Here is a 23,680-nt window from a genome sequence, read left to right as displayed (position 1 = left end):
TATGGTGTGTGACCTATGAGACACCCTGTACACTATGGTGTGTGACCTATGAGACACCCTGTACACTATGGTGTGTGACCTATGAGACACCCTGTACACTATGGTGTGTGACCTATGAGACACCCTGTACACTGGTGTGTGACCTATGAGACACCCTGTACACTATGGTGTGTGACCTATGAGACACCCTGTACACTATGGTGTGTGACCTATGAGACACCCTGTACACTATGGTGACCTATGAGACACCCTGTACATTATGGTGTGTGACCTATGAGACACCCTGTACACTATGGTGTGTGACCTATGAGACACCCTGTACACTATGGTGTGTGACCTATGAGACACCCTGTACACTATGGTGTGTGACCTATGAGACACCCTGTACATTATGGTGTGTGACCTATGAGACACCCTGTACACTATGGTGTGTGGCCTATGAGAATTCATCCTCACGTTATTTGAATCGCGGGACTAGAACGCTTGAGAGATAAGGAAGATTTTTCACGTAAATATGAAGCTCTACTGTGGCTGAGCTCGTCTAGTGTATTACTTGAAACAGCCGCAAGTGTTCACATATTTCCAGTTAATGGACAAACTTATGGTACTAATCACTGAAAATCCTAACCGAAACTCGTGTTGGAAAGTTTCGACCAGGATTCTGCAGGTGATGCGTTTGTAAGATGTTGCGCTAAGGAGGAATCACTGGAGGAGAGAGCGTTGATGTTGACGTTATAATATTAAGGTGCGAAACTCGGCTAGTAATTACACTAGTCTATAAATAATTAAAGATTAAAAGAGACAGAAATCTGTGAGGGTGTTTATCGGCTTCAGAAGTACACGAAAAATTCGGGTCTCTGGGAACGTTGTGCAAGGGGGCGTCCGCATTGGCGGTCATGGTGGAGCGTTTGTATACATCATGGCAGTGAGTGTGGAAAAGGAAGGGGGGAGGGGAGAGGGACGCTTCCCGTTGGGGATTTCTCTCAGTCTGGTACTCTCCCCTGATTTTTATTTTTTTTTTTTCTCGATTGTGGGATCTACTTGGCGTATTCGGGGTGGGGGATATATAAGAGTGAGGCGTGATGTAGCGGTTAGAGCTTGAATGTAGCACCTACACCAAAGACGCGTATATTTTGCGTCAGATTGGTATGTTCAGGCTATTTTAAGCGTCTGGCGAAACTGAAATATTTCTATAACATTTAATTATACGTTTGTAAAGATAATCCTGAAGACAAAAAACTTGCAAATTCATGCACCTGAAATACGATTCTAAATGAGGAAACTAGAAACCACTACACTTGTTCGTCGGTGAAGGGAAGGTGGAGGGAGTCAGTGTTGTCACCATGAGACGTCCAGACGCCTTCCTGGTCATCCTGGCGACGCTTTTCATACTTGTGGACGTTACGCACTCAAGAGGACCACACAGTATTGGTGACATGGACTTCGAGGATATTTCACGGAGCGATGATATATTATGTCCAGTGAAGCAAATCGATTCCCTGGCTGTGGGTGATATAAGTCTACCGCAGTTCGGTTGTGTTACCTGTGGTCCCTCCGAAAACAGTAAGAGTTCAGGGAGATGCAAGATTGAGACGCAGAATGTGTGTATCAAGAAGAAACGAAAGGGTATCAAGAAGAAACGAAAGGGAATCAAGAAGAAACGAAAGGGTATCAAGAAGAAACGAAAGGGTATCAAGAAGAAACGAAAGGGTATCAAGAAGAAACGAAAGGGTATCAAGAAGAAATGGAAGTGTTATGGGACCCACACTTGGCATATTGGCTGTGTTTTCGTCCCATATGAAGGTAGCGTCCAGGTGTTCAACGTTGCAGAGTCCAAGAAATAGTTTGGCTCCTTTGTGACTTAATGTACATAGGTTACACGAAAGGCACCAAATAAACATAAGTTCGGTTAACGATGGCCAAAGAAGCTGGTTATGACGTGTGTCTGTTTGTGTGTGTGTGTGTGTGTGTGTGTGTGTGTGTGTGTGTGTGTGTGTGTGTGTGAGACCATCTACTGGAGAGAAATGTTAATAATGTGTTACCATCCAGTGTACTGAAATGTTAATATGCGTTGCCATCAGATTCAAATTCTAGTACAATAGAGAGGAACCTTAATAATGTTTACCATCTCGTAGACAGATAAGTTAACTATGTGTTGTAAATAGGAAGATCTCTTAGTATTGTTGCTACAAGTTAATGGAAAGGAGTTCATTCTTGGTATATAATAATTTGCCCTGTTTCATTTAAGACGTCGTTTCTATCACAACATAAACAAACTGATCTTACCAGGTTAGGTTGGGTTAGGTGAGGTTTAGTTGTGAAAGACCGATAGTTGTCAAATATATTTTCGTCTAAAAATTAAAACTAAACTAACCTGACCTGACCCCACCTACACCAATCTAACTTAAACTAACCAAATGTAACATAACTTTATCTAATCTAACACATCCTAACCTAACCAATCCTAATTTAGCTAACCTAATACAAACCATCCGAATCTAACTTAAACTAGCCTAATCTAACCCAATTTAACATAACCTAAGCAAACACATCCTAACTTAACCTAACTTAACCAAACAAAACCCAACCTAACCTATTCCCTAACTTAACCTAACCAAAGTGAACTAAACCTAACCTAACATCACCTCACCCAACCTAACCTAAACTGACCTTACCTAACTACAGTACAAAATATTAGTTTGGTTTTGGTATGACAGCAAACGACGTCATAAATGAAACAGAACAAAACGTTACTCCAACTTTGAAAAAAAAATCCATTGTGTTATAGGATTTAATAGGAACAATTTACCTTATTTAGTGTGACATATATAAGGCATTTATTTACGAATATAAACCACATAGGAGCATATTAATAGTTTATCTGCCTATAGTGTTCAGTAAATCAAGTGATCTACTGAATTGATGTGATATTACGATATTAAACTGTACCAAACTTAACCAGTCTTTGGTGACACCTTCCTTGATGTGATGAACTTGATACATAACAAGACCTTCCCGCCAAGCATAAAGTGTGTTAAGTAATATTGGCAACACTGTGTCAATCTTTTTGATGACCTCACGAGACACAACTGTCATGACCTCACGAGACACAACTGTCATGACCTCACGAGACACAATTGTCATGGCCTCACGAGATCTTGTGAGGTCAGAGACAGTATTGAGCTGCGGGGCAACAGGTATCTAGAGATATTGACAAAATTGGGTGAATCCATAACTGTACCTATAACACCTGGGTAGTTCCCTTCTTCTCAACCTCCTTCTTAACCCCCCCCCTCTCTTCCTCCTTATCTACCTCCCTGCTTCTTTCTCTCCTCCTGTACCTCTTGTCCTATGGCTGTAGGTGCAGTGCCTTGGTGCAGAGAAACCTTGTGCCACTCACTTAACTGAAGATCATCTATGTTGATAGCTTTTAGTTGTTCATATATTGTTCATAATGTTATATATGGTGACTTTTGTATGAAGGTGTTATTTGTTCAGCAAGACTACCAAGGTGTTGCTGGTGCAGGAGACCTGTAAGCAGGAGGCACAACTTACTGCCTTCTTTGTTCTTCTTTAATGCTTACAAAGCTTTATGGCAGGTACTGAGCGATATTTTCTGCAGTGAGCAAGAGGAACAAGAAGTGAGTTAGAAATAACATTATAGGTTCGGTGATTTATCAAATTTTAAAAGCAGTTAACAAAATATATAGATCAATATTTTAAGAGTGCAGGGTAAATGAATTTATGGAGATAAAGAACCTTAATACAAATTCACAGACGTAAAAGACTCCAGGAAACAGTACAGTGGCGAGCAGCGGCTTGTGGGGGAATTGAGGTAGAGCGGCGGGCCCAGCAACTGCACTGTAGCCCCCTGACGTCACCACCGCACGCACTGGTTACTACTGGATACAGATCCTGCTTGAGGTGTGTGTCAGAGGGCAGCAGGGAGCCTAATAACTGGAGAGTAACCCGGGGCAGTGAGAGGGCAGCTACTGTATGACCTTTGTTGTCCCGTGTTAGTACACTAGGAAACCGGAGAAAATATCTTTAAGTTTGGGATTGTAACACTGGATGACACCCTCACCTATGTCCCGGGCCGGGGATTGAATTCGGAACACAATACTAAGCGATAACTAAGCGTGCTACCGCTGCATCACCAAAATCCCCGACCGAAGTCAATAATAATTTAAAGTATTATACGTGGAACCTCCAGACTATGGGGGTGAGTGGACCCCCCTACTGGGCATGTTGATAACAGGAAGTAAAGGACTGTAGGGAGAGCAGTCAACACTCTCCCTCCCTCTAATAAGAATAAAGTATATCAAATCTTTTATAACACTGATATATTTTCTCGCTGTCAGACTCCACACAAGTTAAAGCAGCTTTTGTTTTAAGTTGACATCAGTGAGGTCAAGCAGACAGTACCTCAAGTGACAGCCAGGTTTCTTGTTTACGTCTCACGACACCCTCTATCGTTGTTTATAGTAGGACACGTAAACAAATATTAGGTTCATAGAAAAATAAAATATGTATTTGCTTTACAATAGAGTAACCACATGATCACTTGTGCAAAAGCATGTAACATCAATTCACGTAAAACATTGACATACACAGCATTACAAAACAAAGAAATTATCATTCAGATGCATAGTGTGGTGAAATGTACAAATAAAAACTATGAAAACCAATATATGAAGATGACAATTGGAAGTAGTAAATGAAAGTGTATGGGATATAATATGATATTTTGTGGATGAGGGGATTTGGAGAACTTTTATGACATGTAAACAATGAAACGGTGATCAAAAATGCAATCATATGAGATGGGATATCATACCCCATCAGTATTGTCATTGCTTCTTATGTACGCTATAACAGGTAACCATTCCTTGTTGCCTGCAATGAAAACTCTCACACATCTAAGACTTCTCGATTCTCTTCTCCAGCATCTTGAGTTGTTCCCGCACCTCGTTAGGCACATCGTCGCCAACTTGTTCGTCAAAGTACTTAGCGATGTCGCGCACTTCCTGCTCCCAGAACTCCTTAGGAAGGCTGAACAGCTCATCCATATCAACGTTCTCGTGTTCCAGGCCATCCATGTTGATGGAGGACGCCTTTGGCAGGAGTCCTACGGCGCTCTCTTCTGCCACGTCCTCACCGTCAACACGCTTCAGGATCCAGTCCAAGACGCGCACATTGTCCCCGAAACCTGGCCAGATGAAGCGTCCCTTTTCGCTCTTGCGGAACCAGTTGACGTGGAAGATCTTGGGAAGAGGCTTGTCTGTGCGGGTCTCCATACTCAGCCAGTGTTGAAGGTAGTGGCCGAAGTTGTAACCGAAGAATGGTCTCATGGCGAAGGGGTCGTGCATGATGACCTTACCCTTGTGTTCAGCTGCTGCCGTCGCCTCGGATCTCATGCTTCCTCCCACCATGACGCCGTGCTTCCAGTTGAAGGCCTCGTACACCAAGGGCACACCTTGAGGACGTCTTCCACCGAAGAGAATGGCAGAGATGGGTACGCCCTTAGGATCTTCCCAGGCGGGGTCAATGATGGGACACTGGCCGGCTGGGGTGCAGAATCTGGAGTTAGGGTGAGCGGCTGGCTTGCCAGATTCTTTACTCCAATTTGTATCTCCCAGCCAAGATGTGATGGTGACGTCGTTGTCAATCTCCTTCTCCAGGCCCTCCCAGAACACACCTCCATCACTCGTCTTGGCAACATTGGTGAAGATTGTGTTGGAGAGAACCGTCTTCATGGCCACAGGATTAGTGTGCATGGAGGTGCCGGGAGCCACGCCGAAGAAACCATTCTCAGGGTTGATGGCACGCAAGACGCCATCCTCGTCAAATTTCATCCATGCGATGTCATCACCCACGCACTCTACTTTGTAGCCGGGCAGAGAAGGTGTCATCATAGCCAAGTTGGTCTTGCCGCAGGCAGAGGGGAAAGCTGCAGCAATGTACTTCTTGATGCCCTCAGGGTTGGTGATGCCCAGGATGAGCATGTGTTCAGCCAACCAACCTTCACGTCTGGCAATGTTGGAGCCAATGCGCAGAGCAAAGCACTTTTTGCCCAATAACGAGTTGCCTCCGTAACCTGATCCAAAGGAAACGATCTCGTTAGTGTCGGGGACGTGGGTGACGATGGTTCGTGCGGGGTCACAGGGCCAGTTGTTGACAAGAGTCTTCTTGAGGGGCAGTGGACAACCAACTGAGTGAAGGCACTTGACGAAATCTTCTTGATCCAGAGTTTCCAGCACCTTACCGCCCATCCGCGTCATGGTGCGCATAGAGGCCACAACATAGGGAGAGTCTGTGACCTCAACGCCGATCTTGGAGAGCGGAGAACCTACGGGTCCCATGGAGTAAGGCACGACATACATGGTCCTGCCAGACATACAGCCCGGGAAACGTTCCTGGACGGCGCTTTTCAGATCCTCATAAGACATCCAGTTGCCCAGAAGGCCCTTGACGCCTTCCTTAGGGGTAGGGATGGTGTCTCTGCGGTGTTTGGTCACAATGAACGTTTTGCTTTCCACGCGAGCAACATCTCCGGGGTCAGTGCGAGCCAACCAACAGTTCTTGTACTTGGGCAGATGCTCGATCATGCCCGCTTGTTGCATCACGTTCAACAGGTGGCGCAGTTCACGTTCGCTGCCATCACAGATGTGTACGTTCTCGGGTCGACACAGTCTGGCGCTCTCCTCCACGAACGTCCGTACCTGTTGACAAAAATACGAACATTACTGTATGGTGCTTAGTAAGCGAACGTATATTGCTTTTAGGCTAATATATTCAAGAGTAAATTCTAACAATAATGTATACAGTACAAAGAGAAGGTAAAGCTGTTGAGACTGACCTTGGGCTTGAGGTCGGAGAGTTTGCCATGGATGACAGTGAGGCTGCGACTCTGGAAGTCGAGGTTCTTCTTGGCTGCCTCAGAGGCGACCCTGGAGGCCTCTGCCAGCACACTGCTCAGTCTGGAGGAAGTACAATATTCTCAGTCACCACCACTATGACACACTATTGTAAGTCGTGAAGAACAATCGAAACTAATGATAAATATTACTCATGAGACTACGGCTGTAAGATAAAGATGGACGTTTGAGACACAAGTGTAATAAGCCAATCCGTTCATAAATTACAACTAATACGATCAATTGAATCTGAGATAACTAATGGTAGACAGTAGGTAATGGGACCCACCTGGGCTGGTTCATGATGTTGTTGGCAGAGTTGTTAGTGGATAGCACCATGTTGACGATGTTTGTTGGTGGTGATAGTGATTAGATGGTTACTCAGCTATGACCATTCCTAGTCTGCTTCACTTGACTCTTGGAGGTGGAGTAACATGCACACTGCTGCCCGCGCCTTATATTGGCCTCCACCGGGCGACTTGCTTCGCCCTCTGATGTCATAGCACACTTTGAACTGAGAACTTGGATGCCGGACAGCTGACGGTATGTTGTCTTTTAAACAAAATAGGAACTGTATTATCAGACGTATTCAGTAATATATGATTTTAATGATATGGAATGGATACTTTACTGAACGCTTGGTACATTTTTAGACCTACCGTATTATCAATATCAAATTATTAATATTAAAAACAAGGTGCAGATATATAATTCGTACGTCACTGGTGGTAGAAGATGATGATTGGCTAACGAGAGCCGTGCCCCTAGTGAGCTGAGATGTGATTGGTTGGCACCCAGATAAGCCACCACACTTTCATGGGCTGACACACAAGGTTAGTTACAACAGTTGCTAAGGGAACATTGGCGAAATTTAGCTTAACAGGAGACAGTGAACGTACATTATGGTATTAATGAATTTAAGGTAGATGTTTTTGGGGTTTGTATCCTTAATGGCGGTATATTTTCTTCAAGATTTTCGTACTTAGACCTAATTCCAATAAGTGTGAGAATGGTACTCAGATGGGAATGAAGTATTATGTTAGTCTACTATCTCCACTAACCCCTTCACTACAGGGACGCCACTTTTAACATTGTATTTGCCTAACGCTACACTATTTTATTCAACTAAGAGGGTTATCGTCGACCAGCGCGTGGGTGAGTGTCCGGGGTAGTGGATACTATGCTCGCCTCACGTGTTTGGGGTCGCTTGTTTTTCCCGCTAGGAAGTGGTACAGTACGTAAATTTAAGAACATACGAACATAAGAAAATAAGGAATCTGCAATAGGCCGGTTGGCCTGTGCATGGCAGCTCCTGTCGAGAGTTACTACCACTCTCTATCATCCATGAATCTATCTAGCCTCCTTTTAAAACTTTCCAGAGTTCCAGCACTTACTACAAAGTTGCTAAGCTTGTTCCACTCGTCCACCACGCTATTTGTGAACCAGTTCCTTCCTATCTCCCTCCTAAACCTAAACTTATCCAACTTAAATCCGTTGCTCCGAGTCTTATCCTGCTCGGATATTATAAGAACTTTACCTATATCCCCTTCATTGATTCCTTTCACCCACTTAAATACTTCTATCATATCTCCCCGCACTCTTCGTCTTTCTAGGGAATGCAAATTTAGTTTCTTTAACCTATCCTGATATGGAAGGTTTCTAAGTCCCGGAATCATTTTCGTCATTCTTCGCTGCACCGACTCTTGTGAATTTAGTGTTGGGGAAGTGCTGGCCACATTACCGTCTTGTGTGTCGGTGAAAGTGGCCCAAAATAATGTGCCATTGGGTTTATGAGACTCACTTCCACGTTCAAACAGCAAAAATGGTTAACAGTATCTCTTTGTTAGTGCGCGGGCGTTCTTTCCCCTTTTCTAATTGTGTGAAGGGAGGTTGGCACCACTGTGTACCCTGACGCGACGCCCCCAGCACCACATCTCTACCCCACACGTTGGCCTCCCGGGGCGACCCCCTCACTGATACGACTGTTGCATCATCCACCTGGCTGAGGTGACTAGGTGGGCCGATTCATTGTCTCGAGTTTCAGCTTTCTATCCCGCCTGACGCCTACCTTGCTCATGTGACGCTATATATCACACTACTCAGTTCACTCAACACATATTTCTATATTGAGCACAAAACATTGAGGCAACACGTTGTAAAGTCAGTCACGACGGTGTCTACCATATTAACAAAGAGTTTCACTCCTGTAGTGATGCAAACTTACTACAAAGTTCCTCTTTTTAATAATTAATCTAGGGAGGGGGGGAGTAGGTGTACCACGGGTTGATGTGTACAGATTTTTCCTCTGGGTCAGGTCACCTTGGTGCTTCTGAATAAAAAAAAAGAAACATTGGCAGACCTGTAGGTGAGTATTTTTAGGATGACGAAACACTAAAGTTTTCCAATGGTGTTATTATTAAGCTAAGTCCACAAGTCTTATTTCTCCCTCTAATAATAAAATAAATAAATAAATAAATCAACGTACAGAAGACGGAGAAGACACTTGCAGGGACCATGCCACTCAACCGCTCAAGACTACAACATTTTAGCCAGTCTGAAGCGTGAGTGTTGGGTCAGTGATAATGAGGACTTGGAACTTCCTTTTGCATGCTCTCTCCCCAAAGGAAACACGGCATCAGCCACCCATAGACATACTGATAGTACACTCACATGACCCTTTCACTCCACGTCCTTGTTATTGTACACACGCACTTTTCTTCTCTTCGAAATGATAAATTTAACTCACAAGAATCTTTGGTCTTGTAAGGTTATCTGGAACTTCTAAAGGTGAGAACAATTACGGAATTATTGTTGAGTGACTTATGTTTACAGTGTTCGAGTTGATATAAAGTAGCGAAGTTGGTACAGAACTTTCACTATTTATAGTTGTCGTTATAAGCTAATTTTACAGGGTCTGTCATTATTTGTGTAAGATGACACCAATAGTGATCTCCAAATTATATATTAGGTCATGTTTGAGTTTGACTGGCTGTTTAACTTTATAGTATTGTATTATGTAGACGGTAATTGTGTACTTTCCTCACACTCCATAGCTACGGTGTATAAGATTTTGTGTAATAAAAGTTGTTTGTCACCTCAGGATTACGAAACCGATTGACGAACTGAGGATGAGCATCGCTTGTTATTTAGCTCCACAATCATTAGAATATGTCTTAATTTTAGAAAGACCGAGCCGCTAAAATAGCCAAAATTAATTAACCTTCGTCCACGTCAATATTATTATTATTATCGACTCTGTATCTGTATTTCTCTGACTAAAAAAACTGTTTCAATATCATTATCAGTTGTTGGAGAGAAATCTGTTTGTAATTTTTAATATAAAAATTAAAATAAATTCAAAAGGGGAGAGTTATCCTATTTTATTCTATGTAAATGGGACGTAATCTCATAGTCCTATCCTGGCTAGGTACCGTAGGGACGAGACAGGGGATGAACTCTCCAGTAACAGAACGTCTGACCGCCCCCCCCCCCTATCCCAAGCCTCCCCCCACCCTCACCCCTCCCCGCTCTATCTGACGTCTCGGCGCCGCCTTGCCAGTACAGCATTACCGTGTCTGGGCCCTTTTGCTGTACATACTGTGAAGGGCGACTATACCCTGGGGGCGTGGCCAGCCTATGTGACACTCAATACCCAGGGGAATAGTTTGATATTTATTCGTGAAGGACTATTTTCCTTTAACACTGGGATCTGATGGTTACGATGACTGAAGAGAGGGATTTAAACACAAGACCAGCTACAGGTTAGATATGTGGGAACCTGTAGTGCGGGCATATGGGCGTGGCGGACGGTGTGCGTGGGCCCTGCTGTAGGTGGCCAGGTGCAGGGATACATTGTCTTACACGAGACGCTTAAAACTGTGATGATTCATCCAACAAACTACACTATTACCAAATAAAAATTTCCCTACACAAATATCAGAATAAATATTCAAGTGATATCCGATAACAGGAAATGTTATAAAAGTATTACCATTAAACTATCAATAAATAAATAATTTTAAAGAAGCAGTAGTTTAACAAAGACTGAGCAAAGTAGAAACCATTATGAAGAGCGAGGCAGAGGTGGTGGAGCCTGACCCAGCAACTGCCCTGCGGCCCAGTGACGTCACCCACCATGCCTGTTACTTATGCTTAGCACAACTGTTGTCGAGGGCAACGGAGCGCCTGGCAACTGGAGGGGGACCAAGGAGAGTGTAGTACGGGACACCTGGCAAATGAAAGGTGACCTACGAGGGTGTATTATCGGATACCTGGCAACTGGAGAGTGACCTAGGAGGGTGTATTAGGGGACACCAGGTAAATTAAGGGTGACCTAGGAGGGTGTAGGGGACACCTGGCAACTGGAGGCTGAACTCGGAAGGTGTTGCAAGGAACAAAAGACAAATGGAGGGGAATCCTCAAGACTTATTACAGCGGGTAGAAAAGTCACCCAGGAACCTGTCAAGTGGTAATGGTACTTGGCTGGCTTTCTATTTCTACTGTCGGGGCCATTACACCACCAATACCCATTCATTCATAAACAGTGATACTACTACTGCGACGTTGCTGTTTGATGACACGGGCTACTACGAGGGGCTTAGGAACACATTTCCGCATCTGTACCTGGTGTGAGACAGTAGTTGTAGAATAACCGTATTATCGGTGGTTGTTCCGTGGAAAAAGGAGTTTGGGAATGAGCGAATTTAATTGTTTACGCCATATCCTTAAGGCATGTGCTCGTGTTGCTCTGAGGAAGTAGACACGCTGTAAAAACGGTTGTATTTATTTGATTATGGAATTATGGTTCACATAATATAGATATTGTCACTTGCATTTTGCATGACACTGTAAGACGCTCCCTTTGTTATTGTACTTCCACCTTGAAAGTTTCTTGGTGTTGCCATTGAAGTCAAAAGTTATGGTAACTAGTGGTTCACTTCCTGAGTGGACAAGTGAAATACAGACGAAAGACTGTTAACTGAGAGCTCACCCACGTCTGTTTATAGTTTATAAGAGGACAAGTAATCAAATTTTTGAGTTCATAGAAAAAATATATATTTATTATAATATAAAGTAATAACACGATAACGTATCTAAAAACAACGCGGTAAACTCCACGTAAAATATTGTACTGCACAGCATTACAATAACCAATTACATTTGTTCATTGACAGATGATAATGTGAAGAATGTGTAGTGAAGAATTGTATGAATGAATATCTTGATGAAACTGACAGTGATAGATAATAATTTTCTTTTAGGAGTTATAGATTCTTGATGATGAGTTTTATGAAAACAATATTGTCTTGAGTTAAATGATAATGAATGTTTCCACCAGAGATAGGATACCACACCCCATCTGTATTGTCATAGCTTCAGATATTACACACAACAGCTCACAGCTTTGTGTTACCGCGGCAAAGAGCCTTTATGTATTAAACTTTAAGACTTCTCGATTCTCTTCCCCAACATCTTGAGTTGTTCCCGCACCTCGTTAGGCAGTTCGTCGCCAACTTGTTCGTCAAAGTACTTTGCGATGTCGCGCACTTCCTGTTCCCAGAACTCCTTAGGAAGGCTGAACAGCTCATCCATATCAACGTTCTCGTGCTCCAGGCCATCCATGTTGATGGAGGACGCCTTTGGCAGGAGTCCTACGGCGCTCTCTTCTGCCACGTCCTCACCGTCAACACGCTTCAGGATCCAGTCCAAGACGCGCACATTGTCCCCGAAACCTGGCCAGATGAAGCGTCCCTTTTCGCTCTTGCGGAACCAGTTGACGTGGAAGATCTTGGGAAGAGGCTTGTCTGTGCGGGTCTCCATACTCAGCCAGTGTTGAAGGTAGTGACCGAAGTTGTAACCGAAGAATGGTCTCATGGCGAAGGGGTCGTGCATGATGACCTTACCCTTGTGTTCAGCTGCTGCCGTCGCCTCGGATCTCATGCTTCCTCCCACCATGACGCCGTGCTTCCAGTTGAAGGCCTCGTACACCAAGGGCACACCTTGAGGACGTCTTCCACCGAAGAGAATGGCAGAGATGGGTACGCCCTTAGGATCTTCCCAGGCGGGGTCAATGATGGGACACTGGCCGGCTGGGGTGCAGAATCTGGAGTTAGGGTGAGCGGCTGGCTTGCCAGATTCTTTACTCCAATTTGTATCTCCCAGCCAAGATGTGATGGTGACGTCGTTGTCAATCTCCTTCTCCAGGCCCTCCCAGAACACACCTCCATCACTCGTCTTGGCAACATTGGTGAAGATTGTGTTGGAGAGAACCGTCTTCATGGCCACAGGATTAGTGTGCATGGAGGTGCCGGGAGCCACGCCGAAGAACCCGTTCTCAGGGTTGATGGCACGCAAGACGCCATCCTCGTCAAATTTCATCCATGCGATGTCATCACCCACGCACTCTACTTTGTAGCCGGGCAGAGAAGGTGTCATCATAGCCAAGTTGGTCTTGCCACAGGCAGAGGGGAAAGCTGCAGCAATGTACTTCTTGATGCCCTCAGGGTTGGTGATGCCCAGGATGAGCATGTGTTCAGCCAACCAACCTTCACGTCTGGCAATGTTGGAGCCAATGCGCAGAGCAAAACACTTTTTGCCCAATAACGAGTTGCCTCCGTAACCCGAGCCAAAGGAAACGATCTCGTTAGTGTCGGGGACGTGGGTGACGATGGTTCGGGCGGGGTCACAGGGCCAGTTGTTAACAAGAGTCTTCTTGAGGGGCAGTGGACAACCAACTGAGTGAAGGCACTTGACGAAATCTTCTTGATCCAGAGTTTCCAGCACCTTACCGCCCATCCGCGTCATGGTGCGCATAGAGGCCACAACATAGGGAGAGTCTGTGACCTCAACGCCGATCTTGGAGAGCGGAGAACCTACGGGTCCCATGGAGTAAGGCACGACATACATGGTCCTGCCAGACATACAGCCCGGGAAACGTTCCTGGACGGCGCTTTTCAGATCCTCATAAGACATCCAGTTGCCCAGAAGGCCCTTGACGCCTTCCTTAGGGGTAGGGATGGTGTCTCTGCGGTGTTTGGTCACAATGAACGTTTTGCTTTCCACGCGAGCAACATCTCCGGGGTCAGTGCGAGCCAACCAACAGTTCTTGTACTTGGGCAGATGCTCGATCATGCCCGCTTGTTGCATCACGTTCAACAGGTGGCGCAGTTCACGTTCGCTGCCATCACAGATGTGTACGTTCTCGGGTCGACACAGTCTGGCGCTCTCCTCCACGAACGTCCGTACCTGTTGACAAAAATACGAACATTACTGTATGGTGCTTAGTAAGCGAACGTATATTGCTTTTAGGCTAATATATTCAAGAGTAAATTCTAACAATAATGTATACAGTGCAAAGAGAAGGTAAAGCTGTTGAGACTGACCTTGGGCTTGAGGTCGGAGAGTTTGCCATGGATGACAGTGAGGCTGCGACTCTGGAAGTCGAGGTTCTTCTTGGCTGCCTCAGAGGCGACCCTGGAGGCCTCTGCCAGCACACTGCTCAGTCTGGAGGAAGTACAATATTCTCAGTCACCACCACTATGAGACACAATTGTAAGTCGTGAAGAACAATCAGCTTAATGCTCCTGTCACAGACAAGACTATTCGTGTATATGGAAACTATTGATAACTATTACTCATGATACTACGGCTATAAGATAAAGATGAAAGTCTGATACACTGATAAATGTAATAAGCCAATCCGTTCATAAATGACAACTCATACAATCAATTGAAGCTGAGATAACTATTTTAATGGTAGACAGTAGGTAATGGGACCCACCTGGGCTGGTTCATGTTGTTGTTGGCAGAGTTATTAGTGGAAAACACCATGTTGACGATGGTTGTTGGTGGTGATAGTGATTAGATGGTTACTTAACGTTGACCATTCCTGGTCTGCTTCACTTGACTCTTGGAGGTGGAGTAACACACACACCGCTGCCTGCGCTTTATATTGGTCTCCACCGGGCGACCCGCCCCGCCCTCTGACGTCACACTTGAACTATGGACTTCGAGATATGCTCCGTCCTCTGGCCAACTAGGAGCTCTATAAGTAGACTAAATCAGTGATAATCTATTTTCAGCTTTTAAGAGGTTTGATTTCTTTTGTTTATGACGTATACATAAAATACACTGACAGTATCAAAGCCTTACAATAAATATTATCGAAATTCTATGCTATTTGTGTATACAGTCCAACTAAGCGTCTCATCGGTTTGTTGGTTATAGTCGGATAGTTGGGAAACGCTCCATCATATTGAGTTTTGCTTGTAAATTAAATGTTTCGGATAATTCTTACCTGAACGTAAATTTAGGCGTGTGTACGTGAAGAACAATTAGTCTTTGAAACATTCTCTTTCCTTGAACATACTGCATGGGTAACAGGAAAGATGTTCTCACACATATAACGCATCATATAGTATTCTTTTCGCTTTTCAGATTACGTTGACAGTTCAGCATGAATGGACAATTACAAAGCAGTACCCAGTGAGTGACCATTGACACCACTATTCTCTCTGGAGAGAGGCGCGTAGTCACTGCCCCACACGAGTGCCCCCCAGGGTGCCCTCCACTTCCTGATATCGTGGACAACATTGGACACTCACCAGCATTGCTGCGTCTCTACAGTGAGTACTTACTACTGATAAAGAGATATGAGAGCCAAGAGACCCAGGTGAACCTTCTCACTCTCATCGTCATACAAGTTTACAATTGTTTCATCATAGACAGTATATACTGTAGACACTGCTAGTATATACAGTTCAGCAAGCATATCGACAACGCTGACATACAGTGTACATACTGTAGACTGTGCAAAGTACTGTATGTAACCAATTATTTGATAAGATTTTTTTCTGGCCGGGTTCTACTTGTACACCTTGTCGGGTGATGTATATACAGTATGTATCTGTGGGGAACATTCTGATGTACATCGACAACTGGGTACCAACTAAACACGGTACAGTTGCGGAAATGTGTTCCTATCCCGCCTGTGGTAACCCGTGTCTTCAAACACCCAACCTATATTACCTATAGCAAAACCTTCAACCAATCACGTCCGTCGTTACACGACCAATACCCATTCATTCATAAAGTGATACTACTTCTGCGACGGTGCCGTTTGGAGACACGGGTTACCACAGGTGTAGGAACACATTTCCCCAACTGTACCACCAAGATAGTGAAGTAGATAAAAGATCCACCAGCGAGTTATTTTGAATTAGGTTTGTTTAGGTGAGTGTTATCCTAATGGAGGTTTTGAAGGAAAAGTTGTAAACAAGAAACAAAATTCCTGGTGGGTCTACATGATAGTGCTGAGCTGTAAGACGGTCAGATGCAGCTGAGGGTTCAATTATATTTATAACTTCTGGCTCAGGTAGACAGTGGTGGTAAATGTATGAACCCCGGACTAGTAACAAGGGACAGCCCCTGTGAGGCAACCTTCACCTCCCCACACACATCCTGTCATACTTGTTTAACTAGTTGCTGCCAGTTTAGCCTCGACGACACAGGCGCCACGGTGTCTGGCAGTCGTGCCGCCACTGACAGTCTTCCCAAGCTAGAGATAAATATACAAATAGACATAGATAAAGAGATAGATAGTCATTCAATTAAATCTTCATCCAAGATTATAATTAGTTCAAGTATATAGACAACGCAGATATATAGTGAATATAGACCGTGCAGGCATTCAATTTCTAATGTACTGTATACCTAGACTGCAGGTATACAAACAATGCATCTAAACAGTGTGAGTATACAGGCAATATACCAAGACAATGCAGGCATACAACCAGTAGGTAACCAGTAAGGTAACTCGACCAAGGATAGCGGAGTAAGCCGACACAATCATCAGACGCTTTTTCCCAGTATTCCTTCAATGAACACTGAAGAGGACTAGATTCTCTTTATTATCTGTTAACGCGGTTATACCAACCAATGTACGATGTTTCCTTTTGGCAATACAGGTAGTAATATGTAGGTGGGACCGCCTAAGTACCTTTAGTAACATCCCCTAAAATTATGATTTTTAGGTTTTTTCAAATTATATTTAGAATTGTAATTAGTAGATATTAATGGTATAGTAAACACAAGCGTAAGTGGATCCCTCTGTTCAGTTTAATATGAAATAACTATACTTTATTGTTACTGTGATATTTATAGGTATGTAAACTCACATTATAGAGGTCATGTGTTTTCTTAGATACATTAGTTTTCTTTTTATGTCTTTATGATCGACAGGCGTTTGTATTTACTATACATTTTCGTATTTGCTAAGGACCCTACTGGAAATAGTAACCGATGGCTTGGTGGCATTGGCTAGGTATGTACAGTACATTGTAAATCTGCACGGTCTATGTGCAATATAAACCGCATATAATACCCGCACTGTATACCTGTACGGTCTATGTACTGTACACTTTTATACCAAGTTGTCTATTTGCATGCTCGAGTGAATACCTGCATTGTCTACATACAGTACATGCTGAACCTATTGTATACCTGTAAGAAGATTTTACTTTATAATTATCTTCCTATTTATCTAAATTGAGTGAAGATGAGGTGGCGAGGGGTTGTGAGAGCTCAGACCACCAACACCCCCAAGTTAACTTCTATGATGGATAGCAAATTTAAAACCAAGTGTGAGCAAAATAACGGGATTCGTCATGATTATTCTAAAATAAATGTCAAGAAATAAGAAGGAAAAAGAGATTATAGAGAAGTATATGAAATAAAAGGTAGAAAGATATAAAAGCGAGTGTCGGTGACTTGCCGCCGCCCAGCAACTGACCTTCGGCACCCGTGACGTCACCATCTGCCTCGCCTCGTACGCAAGACACCAGTCAACCAGTCACACCACCTTCACATTGAAGTACACCCTCCCAGCAAGAACAAATTTGCATGTTAAACCTTGTTACCATGCAGGTGCAGATCCAGGGGGGGGGGGTCCTGGTGGTCCGGACCCCCTTTCATCAGAAAAATCAAATACTTGTGGGGTTATGAGATGTTGTTTGGGTTCACACTCAGGATGGGATGGAGAAAGGAAACTCACAATGTGCTCTCTGTATACATGTTGTATTGGATGTACAATGCAGCTTGGTGCTGGGAAGTGGCAGCGTGGTTACAAGCGTGATGTAGAGAGAGCTGGTTGGTGAGGGTGCTCAGAGGAGGACCAGCTTGTGGGTCGCCATGTTCGCCGGCGGGAGCGAGGACCGCCAGGCAGCGGAGGAGGAGGAGGAGGAGGTGTTGCTGGCTGGTTGGTGTGGGTAGAAAGACAGGTCACCACGAGGTCAGGTCTTAAATAGCGGAGGTAGGCGTGGCTTAGTAGTTGACCTCCGTCACGTATGGCGGCGCTGGTTGACCTAGACCATGAGGCATACACTGGGGAATTCGCGGGATCGGCTACCCAGCGACAAACAGCGTTTGTAGGGGAAAAATCCACTACATACTTTTTCATTAAATGCAGTATTGTTCTTAGGCGTTTATGTATAGTAAAAAGTAATTAATATTGATCTCAGAATATCTCCTAATATCAAGTGTACATAGCTTCTAAATGCCAATGATATTGGTCAGATTAAAAAAAAAATCTGGGGGTTTATGCAGCCCCCACCCCCCAGCTGGATGGGCTTGGTGTGCTTGCCATGTTCCTCCACCCACAACTTCTTGGACTCCTCCTTTTGATATTCCTGGATCCGCCCCTGTTATGCATTGTTGGCAAGTACTGGCTCCTGAATGTATCTGAACCTGCTCCAGTGCTTGTCAAGTCTGGTCTTGAAAGAGCTTACAGCCAGTGCTGTCACAACATTCTCTGGTAGGTTGTTTCACGAGTTCACAATTCTCACTCCGAAAAAGTTTGCCCTCACAGTTTTCTGGACTTGTGACTTCTTCATCCTTGAGCTGTGGCCCCTTGTGGGGCGAGCATCCGCCAGCTCCAGATAAGGTCACGTGACTGAGTAGTGCCCGTTGAGATGTTTATACACCTCAATTAGGTATCCCCTTGCCCGTCTGTAGTATAAGCTAGGCAACTTCAGGCGTTCTAATTTCTCAGAGTAGCTGAGGTGCTGAAGTGCTGGCATCAACCTGGTGACCCTCCTTTGGACATTTTCAATTAAACTGACAGTCCCTAGCATATCTCGGGGAACCAGACGGGGTGACAGTACTCCACTCAGGCAAGCACCTCACTCTTAAAATCGTTACAAAGGACGGACCGTCTACTGTAAATATCTGAACGACCTTCTTATAAGACCTAATAATTTAGTTGCTTGGTTCACCTTCTCACAATGGCCCGAGAACTTCAGTTCTTTGTCAACATACACACCTAGGTCCTTTTCACATTCAGTCTCAATTAATGCAGTTTCTTCATCTCGTTAGGACATATGATACGCCTCCTTACCGTTAGTTCGTCCTAGGTGCAGCCTCTTACACTTCTTAATATTGAATCCTAGCAGCCATTTCTTCGACCATTCTTGAAGCTCACAGAGATCCTTCTGCAGCTCTTCACAATCTGCTTGGTTCTTAATTTCCCGAAATAACTTGGCATCATCCGCAAACATTTGTACTACGGAGGAATGTACAGCTTCTGGCATGTTATTTGTGAAGCAAACAAACAACACACATGACGATTTCATGCCATTAATCACTACACACTGATTGTGATCATTGAGAAAATCTCTGATCCACGCTAGGAAACTTCCCCGAATCCCGTACCCTTCCAGTTTAATTTTCAGCCTTTCATGGGGTATGCTGTCGAAAGCCTTGACAAAATCTAGATATATAATGTCGATATTATCACCCTGTTCCAGAATTTGGGCCCAAACATCCAGTACCTTGAGTAATTGCATTGAGCAGGAGTGTCCTGGTAAAAAACCGCATTGACAATCCTTTTCAAGGTTGTTTCGTAGTAGATGTTCCATCATGGCATCTCTTATAATGCTCTCAAGTACTTTACATACTATGCTGGTCAGGCTCACTGGTCTATAGTTATTCGTGGAGTGACTATCGCCCTTCTTGAAGCTAGGACTCACATAAGCCATTTACCTTTTACTGGGGACCTTTTGCTCATCCAGGCATTTACAGACCAGCATCTTCAGGGACTCAGCAAGCTTGTTGCACAATTCTCTTAGCACCCTGGGATGACCATGTCAGGGCCAGGACTCTTATGAACCTTTAGCTTTTACACATTATTTCTTATAACCCCTTCTGTGAACACAATGTGGGTCAGCGCTGTGTCGAACCGTCTGTCCTCAAACACAGGAAGATTGTTCGTATCCTCTCTTGTGAACACCGAGGAAAAGAAACTATTCAATGCCTCCGCTTTGTCCTGGTCAGAATATGAGTAACTACAGTAAGTCCTTACTTAACATCGTTGTTACGTTCTTGAAACACAACGTTAATGGAATAAATTTTCCCCGTAAGAAATAGATAAAATACGCTAATTACGTTCCCCAGCCTCCGTTTGCCCCATAAAATACATTACATTTACATAAATTCAATGGAATTTTTATAGAAAATATATATTACTGTATACAGTATGCCCCCCAAGTTCGCAGATTTTTACTTCGCGGTTCTCGGTTATTCGTGAATGACACCCTGGATGTACCCAAGAATGTCTGTGGGTAGTTTTAAAGTTGCTGGCATTTTTCCCGCTGGGACAGGGAGTCATTCGTTCTAGAGACAGTAGTTTCCTTTATCTGTATTGTAAATATGTGTGTGTGTGTGTGTGTAAACACACACACACAAAACACATACAAATAAATAATAATTGGAAAATCCTCTCACAAATAATCAAAAACAAATTTATTAAAAATGTGAGTCTACCTCAAGTTCGTGCTCTATTACAGTATTTTATTAACAGAGCACGGATTTGAGGGTAGACTGTCACATTTTTAATCAATTTGTTTCTGATTATTTGTGAGAGGATTTTCCAATTATTATTTATTTGTATGTGTTTTGTGTGTGAGTGTGTGTGTGTGTAAGTCTACACACACACACACACACATACAATGCTACAGGTAAAAAAAATAATTGTCCTAAGGGCAAATACATAAAGGGAATATACATTTCTTTGTAAACAAGTAAAAATGTAATCCCCCCCTCCCCCGGTCCGCAAATGTTATTCGTGGATTTGGCAATTCGTGGCCATTTTGAGAACCCAACCCCCACGAAATTGGGGGCCCCCTGGACACCCAAAAAGATAAGTAAAATAAATAATTTTGAATTGTACTCACTGATGGGCAGAGGTTGAACGAGTGTGTGGTGGGTAGTGGAGAGGAGGGTGGCAAGTCACTGAGACCCGGAGAGGGGGCTCCCTTCCTGCTCTGACTGGGTTCCCCTTCAGCTGCTGTTCATTCCTCCTCCCTTGCAGGCTGTTGTAAAGATGTTGCTTCTGCCTCCCGACGGCAAAAACAATAATCCAGCGTTGACTGCTTAGTGCTCCTCTTCTTTTTTTCCTTGTAGATCTCATTATAACACCGAAGAGTTTCCTCCATGTTGCAGACATTCTTTGAGCTACGTTCTCTGTTTGGGTCGTCATCAGTAAAGGTTTGCATTGCTTGCTGGATCATGTCGAACGCTTGTGCCATCCTCTTGGTAATTAGCATTCGTTGTGGTTCTTCGTTGTCAGCTTCTTCAGCGACACTTCGTTCTGTTTGCGGTTGCGGATCTTCATTTGTTAGCTCTTCTGTGTGGGATGCTAGGACTTGCTCAATATCCTCAGATTCCAACTCATAAAAGCCTTCCTGTTTAGCCAAGCTGACGATATACCTATTCAGAGTTGGGACTAAGTCTGTGAATCCCATAAAGCTATTCACGCACTCGGGCCATAATTTACGCCACACACCATTCAGGCAACTTTCTGAAACTTCTTCCCATGCCTTGCCAATGTTGCCGAATGCATGAAGAATGTTGTAGCCCCGGCGGGAATGTGTCGGCAGCAACTGTATCTGAACTAGCAGCTTTACCAGTCATCTTAATATTGTGGAAGTTATAACGATGCTTAAAACTTTGAAACCATTCTTGGCTGACCGTAAAGTTCTCATCCTTCGATCCATCACCCTCTATGGCCTTTAAGTCGTCATACAAGGATTTTGCTTTATGTTGGATAACCATAAGGCTCAGAGGGGCATTGCATTGATTCTGGTCCTCTATCCACATAGCCAGCATCTTCTCAATCATGGAACTTCGAGCATGACTTGTCTTTGTTACACTCATAGAAGTATACCACTTCCAGCACTAGCCTTATCTTGTCTGTGCTGGTCTGGATAGTACGCACTGTTGTGGGGGTTAGGCCTAGCGCTACACCAATGTCCACAGCACATTCACCTTTCTCAAAACGGTTTAAAACCTCTATTTTCGTAGCAAGGCTAATGGTCTTGCGTTGCTTCTTCACAACACTAGCATCACTAACACTTGATGGGTGCTTGGAAGCCATTTCGAATGGTTACAGATCAGTATTTATAGCAAAAAAACATAAGCACACACATACGCTGTGGAAGTATAGCAAAGACTGGGGAGGCTGTGATGCTTCGCGACAGAGTGTAGTGCACCAAGATGAAACAGGGTCATGCACCAAACAAAGAAGTCTGTGTTGGGTGACAACGTCGTTACGAATCAGTTGGGACGTTGTCGGAATCATGGGTATCTAAAGAGTAGCGACGTTATAATGAAACAACGTTAAACAAGGACTTACTTCAAACCTCAGGTCCGATACTCCGACTAGTGTTTTTAATTTCGACTTTGCGTAGAGGTAAAACGCCTTTGGGTTTGACTTGACCTTATTTGCAACCAGCCTTTGGAACTCCTTTTCAGCCCTTCTACACTCTGACTTTGCTTGGTTCCTGGATCTTGAATACATCCCCCTGTTCTGCTCATCGTTTACTAAGCTATCAACCTGCTTCTAGTCAATCAGTGTCAAGTTGTATTGGTAGATGATCACAGGTGCTGCCTCTGCCTCCTCACATACTTTGCAGGTGTGACTTGAGGTGACAGAAGTTATAACATCACATGACAAGGGGGTTACCACTGATGACGCCAGACAATAGCTACAGTTGTCCAATGGAAGGAGAAGGGTGAGGGTGAAAGGTTTCTTATGGACAAGTGATCTGTGAGTTGATACACACAATAAATTTTAATGTTTTATTTTAAATTTTCCCATACAAATGTCCAAGCAAGCAAATTTCCTCAAAATAACTGTAAGGGCAAGTAAAACAAAAATATCTGGGCAATTTAATTTTGAAGGTCATTTGCCCAGGAGAAGTAAATGTTGTACATAATCTGCACAGCCTGATTCAAAGTATAAATAATACTAACTTACCTACTAGGTAGTAGGCAGCTACCAAACAGGGAGATACTACCGCCTGGGAAGATATTGGAAGCATAATGTGTTGTCTAATGGTAGACCCTGCTGCCATATGACATCAAAAAAATTGTGACCAAGTCCCAGGTTACTGATCTGACTTTCTGCCTCATTTACACACAACTGTAGGGTTTCAAGTGTTTCTCTTACTCTGCCAACACAACATACATGCCGTTTTTGCCAGCGTATAAGACACACCACCGCATAAGACGCACCCGTATTTTACAAGGATATTTTGTAGAAAAAACAATATGAGTATGTTTCATCATACAGATATTGAAAGTGATTTTAAAGTGGTTTCGTAAGGGAAAACATATGATTTTGTGCATGTAAATACAATATATACTGACAGGATGTGAAAGTCGTATTTTGGCTATGATGTTTTGTGTTGGCGCGATCTGCCACCAGGGTG

At 43.8% G+C, this 23,680-nt stretch overlaps 2 protein-coding genes across 2 annotated transcripts; both read right to left on the bottom strand.

Annotated features, from left to right (window-relative positions):
* Positions 1–4,504: 4,504 nt before the first annotated feature.
* Positions 4,505–7,362, bottom strand: LOC121879006 (phosphoenolpyruvate carboxykinase, cytosolic [GTP]-like). Its single transcript, XM_042385457.1, has 3 exons — positions 7,207–7,362; positions 6,860–6,980; positions 4,505–6,722 (listed from the first exon to the last, which is right to left on the bottom strand). The coding sequence occupies exons 1-3, from the start codon at positions 7,254–7,256 to the stop codon at positions 4,920–4,922; spliced, it is 1,974 nt and encodes a 657-aa protein (XP_042241391.1). The 5' UTR covers positions 7,257–7,362; the 3' UTR covers positions 4,505–4,919.
* Positions 7,363–11,955: 4,593 nt separating this feature from the next.
* Positions 11,956–14,849, bottom strand: LOC121879005 (phosphoenolpyruvate carboxykinase, cytosolic [GTP]-like). Its single transcript, XM_042385456.1, has 3 exons — positions 14,698–14,849; positions 14,300–14,420; positions 11,956–14,162 (listed from the first exon to the last, which is right to left on the bottom strand). The coding sequence occupies exons 1-3, from the start codon at positions 14,745–14,747 to the stop codon at positions 12,360–12,362; spliced, it is 1,974 nt and encodes a 657-aa protein (XP_042241390.1). The 5' UTR covers positions 14,748–14,849; the 3' UTR covers positions 11,956–12,359.
* Between the last annotated feature and the right edge of the window lie 8,831 nt (positions 14,850–23,680).

Source organism: Homarus americanus, unplaced genomic scaffold (assembly GCF_018991925.1).
Source record: "Homarus americanus isolate GMGI-L3 unplaced genomic scaffold, GMGI_Hamer_2.0 scaffold4060, whole genome shotgun sequence".
Classification (NCBI taxonomy): domain Eukaryota; kingdom Metazoa; phylum Arthropoda; class Malacostraca; order Decapoda; family Nephropidae; genus Homarus; species Homarus americanus.
Note: the sequence above shows the minus strand (reverse complement) of the source record. Positions and strands in the feature narration are given on the sequence as shown.